Here is a 24382-nt window from a genome sequence, read left to right as displayed (position 1 = left end):
AGCTGGTAGGGATAGGGTTGTCGAGCCAGAATTTTCCAAAATGTTGTCTGCCCATTATACTTGCAAAGGTCGGGCCAGGTCAAAATATCTTGACAATGCGTATGTATACTAAGAAGATCTTTTGGTTTACTGTCAAAAAAAAAAAAGATCTTTTGGGGTGTCAACCATGTTTAGCCATCTAGTCAGTGCATCATTTATTTTTTTCACATCTATTTTGTTTTCCAAAGATTGCATAGGTACATTTAGGAAAAGAAATACAAAACATATACAGTACATTTTTTGACACCTGGAATAACAAGTACACTACGTAGAGAAATGTATGTATATATTTTCTCTCCTTTTAACGGATCAGTCGGGAAGTAAGTGCCATCAGGAAAAATATATGAACGTGAGCATTCATTAGTTGAGTGGTGGAGGGCTCAATGTGTTCATAAACCTAATTGAATGTAATGTAGTATTTTTACTTTAGAAGGTGAGCTACTTGTAGATCATGGTGTACCTTGTGTGCTGCACTGCTTTGCCTCCATGAAGTTCAGAGGGGGTTGTCTTCAGGCTTTAGCTATGGTATTAAATATGGTGTAAATAGAAAGGTAAGGTTGTTCATTTTATTTCATTAGGGGTGAAGTCAGAAGTTGGTCTGTTGCTTTAAGGCCTCCCAAGCATTGCAAGTTTTTAGTAAAGGGATTGTAAAGCCAGGTTTTTTTTATCTTAATGCTTTCTATGGGGTTAGGCAAAGCAGGTATACATGGTTTCATTTCAGAAGTGTGAAGTGGTTGATCTAGCGCAGTGTTTCAACTTTTTTACCTTTTTGAGGAACCCCTGAAATGATCACATTTATAGCTCACTGAACATTGGTATGAACAGCGAGCTGTTGATAACAAAAATTATTTGTAGAAATTGCATTAAATAAAAGAATAAATATTAAAACGTATCTATTTAATGTAAAACTTATGCTTTCTTTTTCTGCGGAGATAATCCATTCTGGGTCCAACTTTGGATAAACAGTGTCTGGGGGCAGCAGTGCAGAGTACAGGTGCTGAGGAGGGCACAGTACATGAGGAGGAAGCAGGGCACACTACATGAGGGGGAAGCAGAGCACATTGTGTGGGAGCAGGGCACATTATATGGGACAAGAGCGCAGGGCACATTATATGGGACAAGAGCGCAGGGCACATTATATGGGACAAGAGCGCAGGGCACATTATATGGGACAGAGCGCAGGGCACATTATATGGGACAGAGCGCAGGGCACACTATATGGGACAGCACGCAGGGCACATTGCATTGTGGGGAACAAAGCTGGGCACACTACAGTACCGGCCGCCTTCTTTTGCTTCAGAAACTCCTCCAGATTTCATAGCTCCTCCAGTGGCGTGCTGTTCCCCGTCGGCCCCTCCTCGAATCCTGTCCACTGTACATAAAAGGCCGGGTGGGCTTTTCGTTGTTCTGAGTGGACATTCATGAACGTCCCTTAGAACGAGTGCCCACAGCGTGGCCTGATACTGTGATGGCTGTGATCACAGGACATAGCCAAGACGGGATTTGGATATGGGCACTGTGATTGGCCCTCCCCATCACGTGATGGCTGTTTTCAATCGCAGCCTTCACAGTGTAAACAGAGACGTGTGTCTCTGTCAGTTCTCCCCACTGAGCTCTGTGACAGCTCTCTGTTTAAGGATGATTTAACACAGAGAGCGGTCGCAGAACATACACACACACACTACACCAAGCACGACTGTCCCTGTCCCCCTGCACGTCTGTCACAGTGCTCCCATAAACATCTGTACCAGTGCACAAACCATCTGCAATAGTGTTCCATTGTGACAGTAACATCTGTCAGTGTACAAGTGTCAGTGTACCAGTGTCCCATCAATAAATAAAACATTTAAAGCGCCCCCGTCTCCCTGTGCTCGCATGCATAGGCGAACGCATACGTTGGTCCCGTGCACATACGTAAACAGGGATAGCACCAGACATGTAAGGCATCGCCGTGAACGTATGAGCGAGAGCAATAATTCTAGCACCAGACCTCCTGTGTCACTCTAAACTGGTAACTAATAAAGGCTTATTAAATCGTCACCTATAAAGATTTTCAAATGCTGAAGTTTGGCGCCATTTCACAAGCGTGCGCAATTTCTTTTCCGTACATCACGGGACACAGAGCGGCATATTCATTACTATGTGGGTTATATGGAGTACCTTCAGGTGATGGACACTGGCAATCTCAAACAGGAAGTCCCCTCCCTATATAACCCCCTCCCATAGGAGGAGTCCCTCAGTTTTTTCGCCAGTGTCTTAGGTGTTGGTCACAAGAAGTTTGCCTCCAGGTCCTTGAGACTAGGCAGACTATACCGGATCTGTCCAAAGTGCCTCAGAGCCAAAGTGGACAGTACCCGGGCCCCAAGTCGTGGGGTTTCGCCTATAATGCCTCCTTTTAAGGGGCTGGATCCTGGGCCCAGAACTTTGAGCTTTCTAAAGTCCAAAAGGTACTGTTGCCAGGATGCTGTATAGGTCCAGGGCAGTGGTGTTCCAGCAGGACCCGGGTCCCTGAAGGTCTAGTACAGAACCCACGGAGATGGGGGAAGATTGGGCCTCTTGCTTTTTGCAATACCCTGCAGCGTGGAGCAGGTAAGAGGGGGGCCTGCGGAACTTGGTTCGTCGGCAGGTCTCTCAGGGGGAAGTCTAGTTGGGTTAGCCTGGGATGCTCTGCATTGGCAAACTTTACCACTATGTCTGCTAGACAGGATGGTCACCTCCCATTACTAGCATACTCCCCCACCCCCACGGACTGTGTTGCTGGTGGCTGTCCCGCATGGTTGTTGGGGGGTAGAGGCTTTTGCCTGGTTCTAGGACAAGTAGGGCAAGCCCACCCCCCGTTATCTCTCGGCTTAAGGCCAGGGACTTACCTGTATTTAGGTGCATTTTTTCCCCTACAGCTCTGGTCCCCGGACGCCGCCGGCGTGCTGCTCCTCTCCATGCTTCCCTCTGGGACGCGCGCGCGCGCATGATGTAGATGCGCGCGGAGGGGGCGGGGAGCGTCGTGACGTCGGCAGGGAGAGAGGGGCGTTCCCCCCTCGCTGTTATCTTGAGCAGCTCTGTCCTCCGGTCAGTGTAGGATTCGTCTGCTGACTGGAGGAACTCAGAGCGGGACACAGAGCGGAGCAGGGTGACACCTAGTGGCGGTAAAAGAGACCTGTTTAGGTCTGGAGCTAAGCTCCTCACTGACTAAAGGGAGAAGATAGGAGATGTTCCCCTGATTTTCTCTGTTAAGCCAAAGGTTTTTTTGACAGCAGTCTGGCATTCACACAGTACCTTTTAAAAGTGCAAAAAATTTAAATATTGAAAAAAAAAAAAAAAAAAAAGGAGGAAAACACACAAAAAAAAACAAAGACAAAACGAAAAAAAAAAAAAAAAAAAGTTTTTCTTTCAGGGAAAGGGCTGCACTACCTTCCCATTGGCTTATAAGGTTTCCTACCTTAAGCTACCTATATTTTTTTGTTCTCCTTGCTACAACAGTCAGTTGTTAGTAGCGGAGTCCCTCGGTATTGTATCATGGGCCCTAAAGGTTCGGGGACTAAAGGTGCTAAAAATGCAAAGAAACAGAAGGGTTCCCCCTCTAGCTCGGAGGATCTTAATCAAGTTCTGTCCTCTCCTAAAAAGCTAGAAGATGCCGCCTTTGAGGAGCCATTAGGTGTGGTGGGTGCTGTGGCTGGCCCCATTCTGCCCGATCCAGTGTTTGTCACGCAGGATATGTTATCTGTCTCCCTGCAGGGGTTAGAACAGAGGCTGACTACTTTTCTTACTAATTCTCTGGCAGCCAAAAAGCGGACTAGATCTCCGTCCCCTAAGTTGGTGTCCTCTGATGCGGAGATTCTCTCCCCAGAGGATTTAGAATCCCAGGAGGACCAAACGGAGCAGGGCCTAGAAGGTTCAGACATTGAGGAGTCCACTATTGAGGAACCCTTTTCGGTCTCTCAAGCTGAGAATCTGTGGGTACAGTCTTTAACAGACATGGTCCGCTCGGCTTTTAAGCTGCCCTCGCCAGGGCCTCAGATTCCTGCCGTGTCTTCTTTGGGCTCCTTAAAAGCACCATTAAGTAACGCAGTATTTCCGGTTCACCCATTGTTGGAAGACCTGATCTTTCAAGATTGGGCCCGGCCCGATAACATTTTTGTTCCTCCTAAAAGGTTTTCTGTTTTGTACCCTATGGAGGAAAAATTTTCAAAGAAATGGGTGCTTCCCGCTGTGGATGCAGCGGTTTCCTGCGTAAACAAATCTTTAACTTGCCCAGTAGAAAACATACAGATGTTCAAGGATCCGGTTGATAAGCGGTTGGAAACCCTTTTGAAGGCATCCTTCTCTACTGCAGGGGCAGTGGTGCAACCGGCCGTGGCTGCAATTGACGTTTGTCAGGCGTTAAAAGACCAGACTAAGCAGATGCTAAAAGAGCTCCCGGCTCAGCAGGCACAGGATCTGGCCGACCTTCCCAGGGCTCTATGTTTCGCGGTGGATGCCATAAAGGACTCCATCCAACAAGCTTCCCGTCTGTCGCTATTCTTGGTGCATATGCGAAGGCTCCTGTGGCTAAAGAATTGGTCGGCAGAGACTCTGTGTAAAAAGCTGTTGGCGGGTTTTCCCTTCCACGGAGGGAGGCTCTTTGGGGAAGATCTGGATAAGTACATACAGACGATATCTAGTGGCAAGAGTACTCTTTTACCAGTCAAAAGGAGATTAAGGGGTCCAGCATTTAAGCGGCAGCAATCCCCAGCTCCAGGGCCCTCGGCCCCCAGGCAGTATCGACGGCCTCCCGCACGGTCAAACTTTGGTAATAAGTCGCAAGGGCAGGCCGCGGGTGGCAAGCGACCATGGGTCCGCAAGCCAGTTAAACCTGCTCCAAAGTCAGCGTTATGAAGGGGCGCCCCCACTCAATCGGGTGGGGGGCAGGCTTCGATTCTTTGCAAGAGTTTGGGAAGCCAAGATCCCCGACAAATGGGTTCTTTCCCTGTTGGCGACTGGTTACAAAATAGAATTTCGGGAGTTTCCCCCTCCGCATTTTCAGGAATCAAGAATTCCAAGCGATCCGGAAAAGAGGGCTGCCTTGCTAACAGCCTTGGATCGTCTTCTAAGCCAAGGGGTAATCGTAGAGGTACCAGTTCAGGAGCACAAGCTAGGCTTTTACTCCAATCTGTTCATCGTGCCAAAACCCAGCGGCGATGTAAGGCCCATCCTGGATCTAAAGATTCTAAACTCTTACCTGAGGATTCGGTCCTTTCGGATGGAATCCATACGGTCTGCCGCCGCAGCCTTGCAGCGAAACGATTTTTTGGCCTCAATAGACATAAGAGACGCGTATCTTCATGTTCCAATTTTTCAGGGTCATCAAAAATTCCTACGCTTTGCTATCGCAGGGCGCCACTATCAATTTGTGGCTCTTCCTTTCGGGTTGGCTACTGCCCCCCGTGTGTTTACGAAGGTCCTGGCCCCCATCTTGGCCAATCTAAGGACCCAGGGAATCTTGATCCTGGCCTATTTGGACGACCTCCTGATCATAGATCACTCTGCTCCGGGCCTGTGTCGAGCGGTAGCCCTTTCAGTTCAGTACCTCGAGGTATTCGGTTGGGTTTTGAACCAAGAAAAGTCGGCTTTACAACCCACAAAACGATTGGAATACCTCGGCATGCTGCTAGACACGGAGCAGCAAAGAGTGTTTCTTCCTTTAGAGAAGTTCAAAGGGATCAAAGAATTGATCCAGTTGGTGTTAAGCAAAAGGCAGCCAACTATACGATTGTGCATGAAATTACTGGGAAAAATGGTGGCCACCTTCGAGGCAGTACCATACGCTCAGGCACACACTCGAATCCTGCAGGCAACCATCCTGTCTGCATGGAACAAAGATCCGCAACGCCTGGATCTTCCATTGATCCTTCCATCAAGGGTCCGGCAAAGCCTCTACTGGTGGCTAAAGCCTCAGAACCTCCTAAAGGGGAAGTCATTCAGTCCCATCATCTGGAAACTGGTAACCACAGATGCCAGCCTGAAGGGCTGGGGAGCAGTCCTGGATGGGCAAGTCCAGCAGGGAGTTTGGACAGAGTCGGAAAGAGGGCTGCCAATCAATGTCCTGGAGATCAGGGCGGCCCGTTTAGCCTTAAAGGCCTGGACGTCCAAACTTCTAGGGTTTCCAGTGAGAGTACAGTCCGACAATGCCACAGCAGTGGCATATATATAAATCACCAAGGGGGCACGAAGAGTCGAGCCGCCCAAAGGGAAGTGAGCTTAATTTTCCTGTGGGCAGAGTCGCATGTACCATGCATCTCGGCAATCTTTATCCCAGGGGTGGACAATTTACAGGCGGATTTCATTAGTCGCCAGCAGCTAGTTTCAGGGGAGTGGTCCCTCCATCCCCAAGTCTTTCAGGAGATCTGCCAGAAGTGGGGATCTCCGGATGTGGACATCATGGCATCAAGGTTCAACAGGAAACTGAGCAAGTTCATGTCCCAATCAAGGGACCCTCTGGCCTGTGGAACCGATGCGTTGGTTTGCCCTTGGCATCCGTTCAATCTGCTGTACGCCTTCCCCCCGTTACAGATGCTGCCCCGCCTGCTGCGCAGGATCAGGGTGGAGTACAAACCAGTCATTCTGATAGCCCCCGCATGGCCCCGGAGGTCGTGGTACTCACTGATCGTGAGAATGTCAGTGGGCGAACCATGGACCCTTCCACTTCGGCCAGACCTACTCTCTCAGGGCCCGATACTCCACCCTGCCTTACGGCATCTAAATTTGACGGCCTGGCGGCTGAATCCCTGATCCTCAGGGGTAGGGGCCTATCTAGCCAAGTTATTTCTACTCTGATTAAGGCTAGAAAACCAGTCTCCAGAGTAATTTATTACAGGGTCTGGAGGGCCTACGTAAGCTGGTGTGAGTCCCAGAGATGGCTTCCACGCAAATACACCATTGACAGGGTATTGCGTTTCCTCCAGATAGGAGTAGATAAGGGTTTGGCCTTAAGTACTATTAAAGGACAGATTTCTGCCTTATCTGTATGGTTTCAGAGGCCGTTAGCCACGCACTCTTTGGTTAAAACCTTTTTACAGGGGGTCTTACGCATTAATCCCCCCATCAAGTCTCCGGTTTGTCCGTGGGATTTGAACCTTGTGTTGTCAGCACTGCAAAAACAGCCATTTAAGCCTCTGGCAGAGGTTCCGTTAGTTTTACTGACTCGGAAATTGGTATTTTTGGTCGCCATGGCTTCCGCTAGAAGAGTTTCAGAGCTGGCAGCCTTGTCATGTAGAGAACCTTACCTCATTCTACATAAAGATAGGGTGGTTCTCCGTCCACATCCGTCTTTTCTACCCAAGGTGGTGTCCAGTTTTCACTTGAACCAGGATTTGGTCCTACCATCCTTTTTTCCAAAACCCTCTTCTAGAAAAGAAGGGTTACTGCACACCTTGGATGTTGTCAGAGCCATGAAGGCCTATCTCAAAGCTACAGAAGAGGTTCGAGAAACGGATACATTGTTCATTCTGCCGGAAGGACCTAAGAGAGGTCAGGCAGCAGCTAAAGCTACCATCTCTAGATGGATTAAGCAAGTAATCGGTCAGGCCTATGGCTTGAAGGGGTTGCCCCCTCCTTTATCAGTTAAGGCCCATTCTACTAGGGCCATGAGCGCCTCCTGGGCAGCACACCACCAGATCTCTATGGCTCAGGTTTGCAAGGCGGCAACCTGGTCGTCGGTCCACACGTTCACAAAATTTTACCAATTGGACGTGAGACGAAGGGCCGATGCAGCCTTTGGACAGGCAGTGCTGCAGGCTGCGATTTGAGATCCTCTAGACTCGGGGCACCCTTGATTGATTAATGAATTAATTAAATTAATCAGAATAATTATTTTTTGTTGGATTTAATTTGGATTTATTATGATTTAAAGAATACTTTCTGAATTAAATCTCCTGGCTGAGATGTCTCCCTCCCCTCATTGGAAGCATTGCTTTCGGACATCCCACATAGTAATGAATATGCCGCTCTGTGTCCCGTGATGTACGGAAAAGAAAAGGGGATTTTTAATACAGCTTACCTGTAAAATCCTTTTCTTGGAGTACATCACGGGACACAGAGCTCCCACCCCTCTTATGGGGAACATTTTGGGTGGCATACTGCTTGCTACAAAACTGAGGGACTCCTCCTATGGGAGGGGGTTATATAGGGAGGGGACTTCCTGTTTGAGATTGCCAGTGTCCATCACCTGAAGGTACTCCATATAACCCACATAGTAATGAATATGCCGCTCTGTGTCCCGTGATGTACTCCAAGAAAAGGATTTTACAGGTAAGCTGTATTAAAAATCCCCTTTTTAAAGACTGACATGTTTGATATCTATTTACCTGGCGCAACACCACATTTTATACTTTGCCAAAAATGTGGGTATTGTATTGTCTCTGTGTGCATTAAAATATATTTTATGCATTGGTGTGTAAAATTGCATTCGAAAACTGCTGCGCAAATACGGGGTGACATAATAATTTGCAAAACCCACCATTTTATTCTCTAGGGCCTCTGCTACAAAAATATATAATGTTTGGGGCTTCCAAGTCATTTTCTAGCAAAAATACAGAAGTGTGTCAAAATAAGGCCTGCTCTTAAAGTGGATAATGGCTGAAGGTGCTACTTGGATGTTGGGCTTCTCTATGTGGCCAGGCTGTGAAAAAGTCTCACATGTTCTATCGCCATGACAAGTAGCAGAATGTGTTTTGGGTGTAGTTGCAAGTATGCCTATGCTGCATGTGAGAAATAACTTGTTAATATGACATTTTTGTGGGGGAAAAGAAATGTATTTCTAATTTTCCCAAATAATTGTGGGGGAAAAAAACTTAAAAAAACTTGTCATGCCTCCTACTAAATACCATGGACTGTCTACTTACCAAAAAGGGGTAATTTGGGGAATATTTTTACTGTCTTGATAGTAAGGGCCTCAGGAAATTAGATAGGTCATAAGGTGTGATAAGTTTTCAATGGTTGGTACCATATTTTGTGAACTCTCTTTCACACAGACCAAATAATATACACCGATTTGGGTTATTTGCACCAAAGCAATGTAGCAGTATACATTTTGGTCAAAATTTATGAAGAGAAATTACTTATTTGTAAAATTTTATAACCGAAACTAAGAAAAATTATTTTATTTTTTTCACAATTTTTCTTTTGTATTTGTACCGCAAAAAATAAAAACCCCAGTGGTGATTAAATACCACCAAAAGAAAGCTCTATTTGTGTGAAAAAAAATATATAAAAGTTTCATTTGGGTATAGTGTTGCATGACTTGGAGGCAGAACTTAAGGGGTGATGGTTTCCCATCATGTCCATCCTCCATTTTTTGTGGTAAGGATTCACTGCACCAATGTTTAGTATAATTCTCAAATAATAATTAAATATTAAATAATATAAAAATGATGGGTGGTCCTTTTTATGGGGTGGTGAAAATTGAATAGTTCCCCTTGGGTCCCCCTTTTGGTTGATAGATTTTGTTTGTTTTAAGCTGTGTGAGGCAATTGTTCATTATTACACACATATAAACGTTATCCATTAGGTCCACTTGCTTTTCCTCCTAATGTTAATTTATGAGGGGGTGTATAAATAGTAGATGTTTGTGATGCTTGTTTGCTTTTAGCTTGACAAGGAACTAGATTTGGCTAAAATTGTTCCTGTTTCAAATTGGAGCTTTGATATTCTGTACTGCTGCTTTTATGCCATAAAGTAAAAGACTTACTTTTTAAACTGAAAATTAACTGTGTGGATGTCAAATATGTCTACAGATGCATGTAGATAGGCAATTGAAGGAGATCATCAGCAGCACCGGGATGAAAAAACGGATAACAAACGTGAAAGGAATTATTGTTTTTTGTAATTGTTTGATACCCAGTACTTTTATCAAAGTCTTCCAAGCAGTTTGGATCTACTTTATATAAATGTTTTCTACTTTACAGACTGAAGGTGGCTAGAGATGTGGTGGCCAGAACCAGTCATTCTCTAGCCCTGGGTTCTTTGCACAGATATCTTGGAGGGCTTAGCTCTTCCCAGCACTTGGCCTCGTGTGTATCGGTGCTACATTCATTGTCTCAAGATACCACATCTCCTGAAGTTCAGGTGAGTGGCCCTAACCTCGCAAAAAGGTGATTTGTGCTGATCTGATTTGTGCTGATCTGGTCAATGTAAATTTTGTTTAATGGAACATTATTAGGAAGGTTTATAGAGTCTAGGTCAAGGGTGAATTAACTGTACATTCCCTAGCTGTTTTCTAGCGCAAAAGAGCTTATAGAGTAAAGAGCTTATTGACAGTTATGCACAATTTTCAGCCTTTGCTCTTTGGACATTGTGAGCTACATGTTGGCTGCTTTTCCTTTTTGGAGTACCAGATGACAGTCAGTATCACAATGTCTGCTGAACTTTCCTCACTTGTCACCTCTGCTTTTCTGTAATAGAGCTAGCACCAAAATCCAACAGAAGGTAATATTTTGTCAGGTTGGATTCTAAATCTCAGGAATGTGCTTCTTGTTATTTCCTCCCCTTCGCCTGCTGCCTGCTTTCAGCCTATTATTCAGACAATATAAAAGGAAAAGCTGCGCTGCAAGTTAAATCAACATAAATAATCAATTATGTTAAAGGTACACAAAATCCCAGTGCAAAACTGAAAAAAAGATTTGTGCAAAAGTCCATGTAGGATGTATCGCAGAAGATTGCAGGAAGTGACAGAAAGTTCTCTGAATGGGTGAGGCTAAATATCCAGGCAAAAATCTTGTAAATCAGATGACAAATCCTCCACCACTTATGTACCAACTGCTTACCAGAGCAAGAATTAATTCAGGCATGTATAACATGGGTCAATAAGGGTCCTGGATAAACTGCCACTCTCTCTCCTGTATCACCAATCTTCTATGTCAGACCAACTTTCTCCATAGATGTAACCAGTCAGGTAAAGGCAGCCATATGTCCTCTGAGATGTCACTCTGCCTGAGGAGAGCTCTCCTTGTCACTTCCTGCAATCTTCTGCGATACATCCTACATGGACTTTTGCACAAATCTTTTTTTCAGTTTTGCACTGGGATTTTGTGTACCTTTAACATAATTGATTATTTATGTTGATTTAACTTGCAGCGCAGCTTTTCCTTTTATATTGTATTTATGTGTGTATCTTGCATATAAGCTGCAGCAGCTTTTTTTATTTTATTTTATTTTATTTTATTTTATTTTATTTTATTTTATTATTTTTTTCCATTTTTATTTTTCACATATTTTTATAGTGTCATCACTATCTCACATATTAGACCTGCGCAGTATCTTCCAATATATATTATTCAGACAAGGCTGTAAGCATGGCAAAGTGACCAATAAGGATGAGCTCTGGCGTGTTCGCATAGAACACGCGCAGAGCCCGCTAGGAAGTGTGCACGGCGCTGCGCTAATAACAGCCAGGGAGACATTTCACGGTCCCTGCAGCCGAGCATCGGGACAATGTTTTCCTGGCTGTGATTAGCACAGCGCCGTGCACACTTCCTGGCCGGCTCTGCACGTGTTCTATGCGAACACGCCGGAGCTCATCCTTAGTGACCAATAGAAACTATGGTAGGATATTTGGCAGAGGATGGGTTGGCGGATGGAGCCTGGCAGTCATTTAGGTGTGCCTACTACTGCAGTCACTTGTTATTGTGCAATACAACAGTCTTGAGGCAAAATAGTTACTGTACTCAGGCTGCTGTGAGGGGCTTGTGTTAGGGCTCACAGTAAGGCGTGTTCTGGAGGACAAAATGTACTTTACTTGGATTACACTGGGCAGCACTTTTTCTAATCAAAACGTGTAACCCCTGCACTGTGTACATTATATACACCTGACCCCTGCACTATGTGGGGGAGATTTACTAAAACTGGAGCTTTCAAAATCGGGTGAAGCTGTGCATGGTAGCCAATCCACTTCTAACTTCCATTTGTTCAGTTAAGCTTTGACAAAAAAAAAAAAACCTGGAAGCTGATTGGTTGCAGAGATGCACCAGATTTTGCACTCTGCAGTGTTAGTAAATGAACCCCTATGTGTTATTCACTTTTGACCTACACTTCACAAATTTCTACCTCCCTTTCACACCTTCACTATGTACGGTACATGCTCCTGACACCTGCACTATGTACTGTACATTACATACTTCCGATCTCTGCACTCTGTAAGTTGTAAGCCTCTCCCACTGTGCAATTTTGTCACACCCACATTTCATGTGGAAGAAAGGGGAGTGCTTTACATTTTTCCCTATACCAGGAAGTTCGGGTTGTGTCCCTTTTCCTAGGTAAACAGACTAGCATGAGAGAGCAAAATGAAGATGATTTTGTGCAGCTGGTTAGAACAGCCAAAAACGGAAACCTGCTATTTGCCCTGCATGGGCAACTTCTAATAATGCTTTGAACTGCCAACGGATTAGTCTGATTTTTACAATCTCTCAATTTTCTCCTTTTTACATTTTCAAAAAACTGTGTACTGCAAAGACCTTTGTAAACCAGCTATCTTTACATACAGTAGGGTACTCTTTTGTGATGCATAGCAGTTAGAGGATTGCAAACAGATTAAAACACGTGTGGCTTGATTTGCTTTTTGGTACAAATTCTGATTCTTTCAATGGAAGCACAACTTCGGAATTGGCAGAATAGCAGTGAACTAGGAAGTTGGGGATGGTTACATTGTAACAAGCAAAATTGAAAGTTTGCTCATAAACAATTAACAAAGGTTTTATGGAATGTAATAGGTGGATAGACTGTATGTGATTTTTTTATTTAATTTTTTGTCACATAACCTAAGTATTGGGAAAGTCTTCTGTAGCTCAGAAGGAGTTTTTAGAGGAAATAGAGCATACTGTCACGTTGAACGATACTGCATGGATGTTGAACATGATTTGTTAACCATCACTATGGGTAAATGCATGCATGCATGCAAAAAAAAAAGACAGCCATTTCACTTTTTGCTTGTAAATATCAATTAATGTATTACTCCACAGACCTGGGCCCTGCATTCTTTGTCCATCGTCATTGACTCCTCAGGACCGCTGTACTATGTTCACATAGAGCCCACTCTTACTCTTCTCTTAACTGCACTGTTAACAACATCACCATCACATGCAGAGGTTCATCGAAGTCTTGGACGCTGCCTGAGTGCTCTTCTGAACATCCTGGGACCAGAACTCCAAGGTAATATTCATGTGAAAATTCCTATACAAATAATTTTTACTCATGCTCCCCTGCTGTTATCAGATTTTTATATATATATATATATATATATATATATATATATATATATATATATATATATATATATAAAGTATTTGGACACATACATTTTTATAGAACATTTAATTTATGCAGATATATATGTATATACACATGCAGTTTTCAAGGGTATTTCGTTTTAGGATATCAAATTTATGCATATGTTTGCATGAATTGAAGATTTTATTTGAGCACATATGAATTTTTTGCTGAAGTGCTGTATTATTATTTATTTATAGAATAAAGAGGGGGGGAGGAAACAGTGAGAAGAGGGGATAAATAAAAGGGGGAAAACCTATCTGGAAGCGCAATTTTACGCATATCCACACACCATCACCCGCCCCATATATCCCGTTGTTAAACAATTCTACACCCTGTGAGTTGGTGTGCCCTTTCTTAGTTGTCGGGGGTAATTTCCACTTCTCGGTTGGAGGCTAATGAGTATGGAGAAATTTTCCCCAACACTGTTTCACCTACTCTTGACTGTCTTGTAACGCTGTACGATTAATCGTTAAAAAAATCATAATCTCCATTCAACCCCCCTCTCGATCTCTATGCAGAATTTCTCAATTCATTCATATAAGGCTGGGTTCACACTACGGTTTTCCTGTCCGTCAGCCGCATACGATTTATATGAAAAAACGTATGCGGCTGAAACGGACGGGAACGTATGGAACCGCACATATGTACGTTTTCCATTGACATTAATGTTAAAGGAAAACGTATGCGGTTGCCATACTGTTTTAAAAACGACCGCAAAACCGTGGTTGAACACGGTTTTGCGGACGTTTAAAAAACGTTTTGCCAGCAAATCGTACGCACCCGGATGCATCTGAGTGCATACGATTTGCAATGCATTCTCTATCTATACGTTTTCCCGTCCGGGCCCGTACGTTTTCAATACTGAAATCGTATGCGGCTGACGGACGGGAAAACCGTAGTGTGAACCCAGCCTAACAAGTGTAGAGAATTCTCTGCTCAATTCAGTTGTCAAAAGAAAAAAACTGACAGCCTGACAAGTTTTTCAAAACCTTGTCTTAGCTGGTAGACGACTAGAAACATTGTAACTTTTCATTTTTAGATCAAAAGGATGAACGTCTGTGTATAAATATGGGAAGTTTAATCACTTAAAGACCAAACCCTTCTTTGACACTTGTTTCTTACAAAGTAAAAAAAATAAATTTTGCTAGAAAATTACTTGGAACCCCCAAACATTTTATATAATATGGGGGGTTAGTGATCGTAGGTCCTTTTAAACATATGGCACCTCATCCCAAGTAGTTTAAATAGAGGGTTTTGAGGGGGTGGAGGATTATTGTGGTGCCAATTATAATAATTGGCACCGCAATAATCCTCCACCCCCTCAAAACCCTCTATTTTATATAATATATTTAGCAGAGACCCTAGAGAATACAATGGAGATTGTTGCAATATATTATATAACGCTGTATTTGCTCAGTGATCTTTCAAACACAATTTTTTGGGAAAAACACTTCAATGAAAATAAAAAATAAACTGTAAATTTAGCCCAATTTTTTTGTATAATGTGAAAGCTGTTATGCCGCGATAATCATGAGAGAATCGGGATCTTTATTCGAAGCAAAAAAATTGTGATTCAGATTTTTTTTTTTTTTTTATCCCTACCTTTTGATACCTGGGATTTTGGAATTTAAGCTAAATACCCACACAGTTCCAAGGAGCCAACAAGTCCTTGGCATGACACTTCGGTCTCCTAGAATGAATGAGTTGGTCTCCTAATTGTATTCTGAGGGGGCACCACATGCAGGGGTGTCCCTGTACATGGGTTTTAAGTCTGGTTCCCCAGAACAGCTGGTTCCGGTCTTTTTGAGGGATCCTACCGCAAGTCTGTTCCTTAATTTGGACTCTGTGGTACATCTCCCAGGTGTTGTAAGAGCTTAACCTTGGCGGAAGGTTAGGGAGTTCTCCCTGTGATGGCATACGTCAACCTGGTTCCTTACATTGGGCATTGCTGAGAGTACTGCTTTCAATCGCACAGTCTACCTTAGACATGTGGTGTTATCATCTGACCCTCGTCCAATCTTTTTGCTAAAGTGAGAGCGAGAACCCTGTGTTCCCTGGTTTGTAAGCTAATGGCACACCCTGGAATTCTGCTAATGTCCCCCTGAGTCGCTACAATTCTCAGGGATTTCTTGGGCTTTCTATTGAGGTATTAGATGGTTTGGGTCTTACTTTTCATGGATATCTTGTGTGAGACGGAACCTCCTTCTATTCCTGATATCTCCCTTCTGTGACACCACGAGTTGGGAATATGAGGCTGGGGCCTTTTGCTTGTTTTATCTTGTGAACCTGTTCTCTTTGAGTATTGAGTTACTCTCAGAATTCATGCCAGAACTCCTACTCGGTGCCAGAACTTCCAATGGTACTCGCAGAACCACCATCAGAACTTCCAATGGTACTTGCAGAAACCCAGCAAAGACTACAAATGCTTCTTACAAAATCCAAGAAATAACCTGCAACCGTACTCGCAGTTCCTTGCTAGGACTTTTCCAGTAATAATGCTGGGCTTGTCCTCTGATCAGAAGTGTATTTAAGCTCCAGCTTTTGAAGTGGCTGGTGCTGTCATTTCTCAACTTCCTGAGAGCTAAAGAGCTATCTTACTTGCCTGTCACTTCTGCCTGCTCAGACCTTTGCTCGGACCTGACTTTTCTTTTTCCTGCCTTCCGCGACCCCTGCCTGAACTGAACTACTCTTCATTTGCAGATCTGTGAATAGTCTCTTCACTGTAGCCTCTCTTTTCCCACCACCTTCTTGATGGGGTGATCCTTAGGGCTGCAACTTTGTCAGTTTGCAACAAAGTAAACAGGGACCATTGGGGTTCCTAGCGCATCTCCACCATCAGGAGCTCTGGTGAAAAAAAAACTGCCACTTAAATTTTGCTCTTTGCGTAATCCCACCTCACCTCCCAGAGAGAACCATAATTTGAGGCTTACCCTAGGTTTCCTTTTTTGACTTTGTTACTTTGAGGTCTTTTTTTTTTTTTTTTTTTTTTTACATTATGAGATTGTTGCCCTTTTTCACTTGTTTTTGCGTCCTGCTAATGTTCCTTTAGGTAAAGTCATTCCACTTGGCAGTGATCTCATCTGCCCTGGTCTGAGCATCAGGTTAATCCTCTATGGCCTCATGTGATGGTTGGCTGTCTCCATTTTTCCATAGGGAGCATCACCTCCTCTGGTTCAGGTCCAGACATTGATTATTCTGGTAATTCTGTGTTGCAGATGGTTTCAAGCTCCTTCTGGGGTGGCTGTTGCCCAGCTGTCCTTTGGACTGCTGTGCTTTTGGACATCTCAACTAAATGAATTTCTGTGTCCTTCAATGTACTATGGAGAAAGTAAGATTTTTTGTACTTTAAAGATACAATATTTTTTTTGAGTCCACCCCTCTGTTTTTGTTGGCCCTGTCTAGTGCTTTCTCACAAAACTTAGGTATGCTGGGTTGAGGAGGAGTTATTCAGAGGCTGGCTTACATTGTTTCTGTTAGCCATTGCCCCAATCTCCTGTAGGCGCCAGTAAAACCAGACTGAATTTCTGAATTCCTGTTTTCCTTCAATGGACAAGAAGAAAAAGATTTTACAGTAACAAAAATAATGTTAGAACCACAACTCTTGTTTTCTCTAGTGTTTATTAGTTTGCTGCTAATTTTTTTTTTGTACTTCTATAGGGAGTGGGGAATTGGTGGCATCACAAAGGAACTACTGCTTGTTGGCTTGCTCAGTGATGCAAGAGAATCCAGACTGCTTGGTTCAGGCCCAGGGCATCTCCTGCTTACAACAGCTACATATGTTTGCCCCGAAACATGTCAACCTGTCCAGCTTGGTGCCAACTTTGTGTGTAAGTCTTGCCATGTAAAGACCAATCAGTACTGATTAATATAAACTTGCTTTTCTCTGATGTCACCCTTTTTGAAATGTTTTCTGAATAATAATATCTTAGGAGGGGTAGCTTAATGGCATAAAGTAACACAATTTGGATTTGTGAAGGCTTTACTGTTGATTTGACTACATGAATCTGTATAAAACAAAGTAAAGTTTCAGTGCAGCTGCTGAGTTTGCTTACACGTTTTGTACAGTACGTAGAATTTGTAATTGAGCATTGCTTTATTTCTTATTTCAATTGGCATTAAAAATTGTGAAAATAGAAGCAAAAAAAGTTTTAGAATATTAAGTTTTCCTTATCTAGGAACACACCACGTTTTTTAGGCATATAGGTTTTCTCTTGAAATAAATGGAAACGCATGAAAATTCCCAAGCTTTACAATGCACATAGATGGGCTTTTGGACATTTATGTGCGTTTTTTAATTCTTTTTAATTTGCTTTCAGTTATAAACACATGTGCCTACAAATACATGGATGTGTTTCCAGCTTGAACGTTTGAAAAGTATAAAGATGCAATTTGGAGTCGTCTTATAATCCTTTTAAATAGCATAGGCAATTATTTGTGCCAGATTTGTGTTATATACCAGACTGGTAACATAAAGAGTAACCTAGAATAGAATGGGAAACTTGAACTAGGCCCTGATGTGCTGTTATTAAATCTAGTTGTCCCTTCCTCACAGATCTGTCATTTTTATCTCCTGCAGGAGGTCTTGCTGGATAATTCTGTTTTGGTATGTCACCTCCTTACCCAGTGTTTCCACTGTGCCTTCTTGCATCCCTCTTCTTTGTACTGCAAACATATGCGCCCTTCCAGCTTTCAGAGCATTTAGTAGATTTTGTAGGTTAAATCGAGAGGTGCTTATCTGCTGGTAGTCTTGGAGTTTGATAGGGAGGTAAAATGCACAGTGTTGTAGGATGTAACCGATCCCATGTGCAAGAGGAAATCAAAGGGGTTCCCTACCTTTTAAGTTATTGTAAAGGCCATTGTTTAATACTCACCAAGTGATTTGCCTTTTTTGTGATCCTTTTGTATATCTGTGGCAGCAAATTTATAGATTTGGGCTACCTCTACTTAAATCTGTTATGTTGTGCTTTATAGAATGTATAATGTATAGAATTCTAGTGTGTACAGAGAATGACGTTTTTGCTTAAAGCGGATGTGCCACTAAAAAAATTTATTAAAAGCCAGCAGCTACAAATACTGCAGCTGCTGACTTTTAATATAAGGACACTTACCTGTCCTGGAGTCCAGCGCCGATCGCAGCAGATGACGAGCCGATCGCTCGTCACCCTGCTGCTCCCCCCTCCATCCACGGTGAGGGAACCAGGAAGTGAAGCGCTCCGGCTTCACTGCCCGGTTCCCTACGGCGCATGCGCAAGTCGCGCTGCGCCCGCCGATTGGCTCCCGCTGTGTGCTGGGAGCCGAGTGTTCCCAGCATACAACGGGGGACGGACGGGAAGCAAGGGAAAAACCCGTCTTTTTCCCGCATCGTAGGGCCGGAAGTGGGTGCAGATACCTGTCTGTAGACAGGTATCTGCACCCCCCTCCCCCCTGAAAGGTGTCAAATGTGACACCGGAGGGGGGGAGGGTGCCGATCAGCGGGACTCCACTTTAGAGTGGAGATCCGCTTTAAGACAGAGTCTTGCTTACAACAACCTATCTTTTGTCCACCACTGCTCCCATGGCAGCGTATCCAAATGCCTATGCATTTGGTCTTGTCATCTCAGCTTCAGGGGAAAATTAGAGATCAGCCAGTCTCTGGCTATTTGGCACTGTCTGGAGGTCAGTCGCTAGGCCCTTGCAGCTGTAGTTTTTTTTTTTTGTGCAGCAGAGGGTAGGTATTTTTAACTTTTTTTTATTTTATCAGAATGGGGTTGTTTTACCGATAGTTTAAAATTTGTCAAAAGCACACTGGAAATATAGAGAAAGAAATTACACATGAGAAGAAAGTTCACTCAGTATTGGGCAAAGGTTTCCATCATCCTTGTAGTAATATAACATCAAATTGTTCCTCTTATTAGGACTTTATCACGGCAACCAACATATACTACCAAATAGTTGATATAAAAGTATACATTTTATTATTCACAATTAAAAAGAACCTCCATAAAGCTCAAACATTTCTTCATTTTTTTTTTTTTTTAGTCTGACATTAAGCACAATTGTTTGATAGGTGGCGATACCCAATACCATATAAAACTGTACATCCCACCTGGTTTAATAACGGTTAATGTATGGAAAGGGAGATCCAGCGCGTTCGAATATATCTTCATCCGGGATATATATCTCTGAAAAATATATTTTTGAAACGCATCGTTTTTTCCCTTTCCATACATTAACTGTTACTAAACCCGGTGTGATGTACAGTCTTGTATGGTATTGGGTATTGTCAACTAACAAACAATTTTGCTTAATGTCAGACTTTCATTCTAAAAAAAATTAAATGTTTGAGCCTCATGGAGAAATTGCATATGAAGCAAAGGAAATAAGAACGTGTTTTTTTTTTGGGACTTTGGGGCACAAGACACGTGATAGGAAAAATTATAAAATTGTTTTAATTGGCATATAAACAAAGAATATCTTATGAACATCTGATACATAGTTGAGTATTTTTATCTATATACCAGACGATGGTATACAGAAAAGAAGAATTTATTTTTATATATATATATATATATATATATATATATATATATATATATATATATATATATATATATATATATATATATATATAATATACACACACGTGCATATAAAGTCGCATAAAACCCCATGGTGGTAATTGGTATAAAAAGCCAAATGCTTCTTGCGTAATGGATACAAATGGGTTATAAGATACAAATGAATCACTGTGGAGGTCAAGCTATGTGTTGGGAACATGATGACATTGATGGGCAAGAAGAAACAAGATGTGTATCTCCCAGGAATACTTGTTTTAGATAAGCAGTGTTGGAAGTCAGGATCTGCGAGGCAAGTCTATCCTAGGAGCTGAGGGAATGAACCTAAGGAAGAAGCGAGCGAGCCGAAACACGCTCGCTTGTTCCTTTTGGGTTTATTCCCTCAGCACCTTGGATAGACTTGCCTCGCAGATCCTGACTTCCAACACTGCTTATCTAGAACAAGTATTCCAGGGAGATGCACATCTTGTTTCTCCTTGCTTCTACTTTGTTTCATACTATCTGGGAAAAACATTAGATCCTGTTTTGGTACATTTTTTTTCAGTTATGCTGTGCATTTTCACCTCATGAGTGGCGACTGACCACGAAATGCGTCAAGCCCATCAATGTCATCATGTTCCCAACACATAGCTTGACCTCAACTGTTAATTTGCATCTTATAACCCATTTGTATCCATGACTCAAGAAGCATTTGGCTTTTTATACCAATTACTTCCGTGTGTGTGTGTGTGTGTGTGTGTGTGTGTGTGTATGTATGTGTGTATATGTGTGTGTGTGTATATATATATATATATATATATATATATATATATATATATATATATATATATATATATATATATATATATATATATATATATATATATATATATATATATATATATATATATATATATATATATCCATATTTATCAGCGTATACGCGCACTTTTTTGCCCTGAAAATCAGGGCAAAATCGTGGGTGCGCGGTATACGCCGATACCCGCTTTCCCGCGCCGAGTTTGAATACTACGCCGACATATACCGAGCGCAGTACACTCGGGTATAGTCGGGCAGTCTCGGCTCCTTCCGCGCTCACGTCCTGGACGTACAGGACGTCAGCGCGAGAGTTGCCGATACTGCCCGACAATACACGAGTGTACTGCGCTCTGTATATGTCGGCACAGTATTCACGGCGTGGGAAACGAGCAGGGAGGACGCGAGGACGCCGCAGAAGGAAGCCGGACCCGACGAAGAGGACACCCGAAGCCGCAGACAGACGAGTGGCGTCCATCGGCGACCCCGTCGAGTCCGGCAAGACACCAAAACTGTAAGTACAAAAAAAACGTTTTTTTCCACAGGATTCGGGGCATCTTTAGGGGTGCGCGTTATACCGCGATAAATACGGTGTGTGTGTAATATATATATATATGTATGTATGTATGTGTGTGTGTGTGTGTGTGTGTGTGTGTATATATATATATATAATCTTTTCTGTATACCATCTTCTTGTATATAGCTAAAGATACGTATGCTCAACCATGTAACATATGTTTATGAGATATTCTTTGTTTATATGCCAATTAAACAATTATATAATTTTTCCTACCACACCACATGTCTTGTGCCTCACTTAAAGTCCCAAAAAAAACTTTTTTCCTTTCTGATTTGTGGATGGAGGTGCATGATGTCACGCACCTCATTTAAAGTCCCAAAACCCCTTTTGCTTTCTATATGAAGCAAAGATGTCACAAATGCAGTACAATGTATATGGGCCAAGAGATTTAAAGGTAGAGAACCCCTTTAAAAATGAATGACCCTTACCATGGAAACATCTATACTCTTCCAGATGTTTTAAATATGCTTTTTTTAAGAGCCTACTTTTGTATGAAAAAGCACATTTTTATTTTATTAGTCTTGTATTTTTTTTTAATTTGCATTTTGTGTGTAGTTGATTGCAGTCTATAACCTGTGTTGCACCCACCCTGCCAGTGCTTTGTTCATGCTTTGTGTAACCAGAAACCAATCCTCCTTCAAGTGTATTGAAGTTGGAGGTTCTGGATCATGGCCACTGCTCTGTTTCCTGCTTTTGTGCATGTGACATAACATTTTCTGGAGTGTTTACACTGCCTGTTGCTTGACTCATTTTGATATATGCATTTGTTCATGCTGGTTGCATCTGTTTTGTGTATTTGTAATGTTCATGCTGTGCAGTTCTGATCTTCGCTGTATAATAGCTTGTTTTCTAGCTCAAATTTCTAATGATGCTGTTAGCCAGGGAGATCATTACTCAGGTTAAGTGCTCCAATTTAGAGAAACAAGAAATGTTTCCTTACCACAGCTTCAGAGTGTTTTCCTGTTTCATGGGGCAGGTGGCGAGAAAGTTGCTTCTTTGTTGAATCCATGTAATTGATGCAGCAGGATTACTACAGGTCTAGTGGTAGAGGCCTCTTTTCCTGCCAAAACCTTGGCAATCAGAGGTAGGACTCACTGGAGGCTGCCGAGTAGAAGAGACTTCAATTGGTCCTTTACTCACCTGAGTAGCTTGATTTTTCTGCACAACCCAACACCCCTATCCCTAAAAGCCATTCTTGCCTAGTTGAGAGTGATGAGTTCCCATTTCCTCATCACATATCTGATTGCAGAAGTAGGAATATCTAGTGGGTGGAGCTGATGGCCATAATTGTGGGCCAGCTGCCTAATCCCAGAAGCAGCCAGCCAAGGAGGACCAAGATAAGAGCACAGGACCTGGGCTGTGACACCTGAGCAGCACGTCGCAGCAAGACAATGCTGGATCTGCCTGGCAGTTAAGAAATGGATTGAGCACCACTGCGCTTAACAAGTAAGGGGTCCGTAAAAAAAAAAAAAAAAAATGGTGACAGGAGTGTCTCTTTAAGGTTACATAGCACTGGAGAGACAAATATAAATAAGTGGTAGCTGCTGATAACTTGTCATCAGCTTTTGTTATCCTGCTGTTAGTTTAATACTTGTGTTTTCCACAGAACTTTCCTCAAAGCATACAGAGTTGTGTCCAGTGATTGAAGCAAGGTGCTTTTTTTAATGCAGCGTGCCAGGTGCTATTGCAGATCCAGCTTTCCAGTGAGTTGACTGACACTTCAGGTGTACTTTCAATCACCTGTCTACCCTCCATTCATAAGAGCTGTAGTAAGGCTTCTATGAGTTTTCTCTGACAGTAAAAAAAATATATGGTTACTTAACCACTTGAGGACCGCTGCACGACGATATACGTTGACAAAATGTCACGGCTGGGCAGAAGGGCGTACATGTACGTCCCCTTTAAGAGCCCAGTCATAAGTCACGCAGCGCCCTGCGTGACCTGGTTCTCTTCTCAGTGACTGTCCCTGCGGGAACAGTGGACCCGATCGCCACCGGTGTCCCGCGATTGGGTCACAGAGAGGAAAAACGGGGATAGGCAAGTGTAAACAAACCTCTCCCCGTGCTGTAAAAATTACATTGGTCTCAAAATAGTGTCAAAAGTGTCCGATGTGTCCTCCATAATGTCGCAGTCATAAAAAGGTCGCTGATTACCGCCATTATTAGAAAAAAAAAAATTATAAAAATGCCATAAAACGATATCCCTATTTTGTAAACGCTCTGACTTTTGCGCAAACCAATCAATAAACGCTTATTGCAATTATTTTTTTTTATTTTTTACCAAAAATATGTAGAAGAATACGTATCGGCCTAAACTGAGGGGAAAAAAATACTTTATTATATATTTTTTGATCAAATACCACCAAAACAAAGCTCTATTTGTGGGGGGAAAAAAGGACACTAGTTTTGTTGGGGAGCCACGTCGCACGACCGCACAATTGTCAGTTAAAGCGACACAGTGCCGAATCGCAAAAAGGAGCCAGGTCCTTTACCTGCATAATGGTCCAGGTCTTAAGCGGTTAAAGAGCTTGTTTGCTTCTAGATTTGGCACTTTGGCTCACAAAATCTAATGCTAGCTATAGACAGGTCAATTTATTGCAATATACAACTAACAATCTTTATCAATTTGATAGTAAATTAACACCACAACACATTGGGTAAACATTTTATGTGAGTTGTGCAATTTTGGAATAATTTGGTTGTTGTAGAACATGTTCACTTCCATTGCCTTTGCTTGTTGCCTGAATGTGGGTTTTTTCTGATTTACAGTGGATATAAAAAGTCAACACACCTCTGTTAAAAAATCAGGTTTCTGTGATGTAAAAAAAATGAGACCAAGATCAATAATTTCAGAAATGTTTCCACCTTTTTAATGTGACCTATACACTATAAAACAAAATTGAAAATCAAACTGAAATATTTTAAGGGGGGGGGGGGTAAAAATACAAACTTAAAATAACATGGTTGCATAAGTGTGCATACCCTCTTGTAACTTTGGATGTATCTGTGTTCAGAATTAAGCAATCGCAGTCGAAACTCATGTTAAATGGTAGTCAATACACACCCGCCATCATGTAAAGTGCCTCTGATCCAAAATAAAGTTTCAGCGGTTCCAGTAG

General features: G+C 42.6%; 1 protein-coding gene across 2 annotated transcripts in view; it reads left to right on the top strand.

Moving 5' to 3' along the window:
- The window catches only part of HEATR5A (HEAT repeat containing 5A), a 132304-nt gene that overhangs the window by 54015 nt on the left and 53907 nt on the right, over positions 1-24382 (top strand). The window contains exons 18-21 of one of the 2 annotated variants that reach the window (XM_040332880.1): positions 9978-10137; positions 13026-13215; positions 16993-17162; positions 17912-17938. In XM_040332880.1, the coding sequence (XP_040188814.1) occupies positions 9978-10137; positions 13026-13215; positions 16993-17162; positions 17912-17938 (547 nt within the window). The remainder of the gene's footprint in view (positions 1-9977; positions 10138-13025; positions 13216-16992; positions 17163-17911; positions 17939-24382) is intronic. The other variant, XM_040332881.1, reaches the window with a different exon arrangement.

The sequence above is a fragment of the Rana temporaria genome, chromosome 13 (assembly GCF_905171775.1).
Source record: "Rana temporaria chromosome 13, aRanTem1.1, whole genome shotgun sequence".
NCBI lineage: Eukaryota > Metazoa > Chordata > Amphibia > Anura > Ranidae > Rana > Rana temporaria.
Note: the sequence above shows the minus strand (reverse complement) of the source record. Positions and strands in the feature narration are given on the sequence as shown.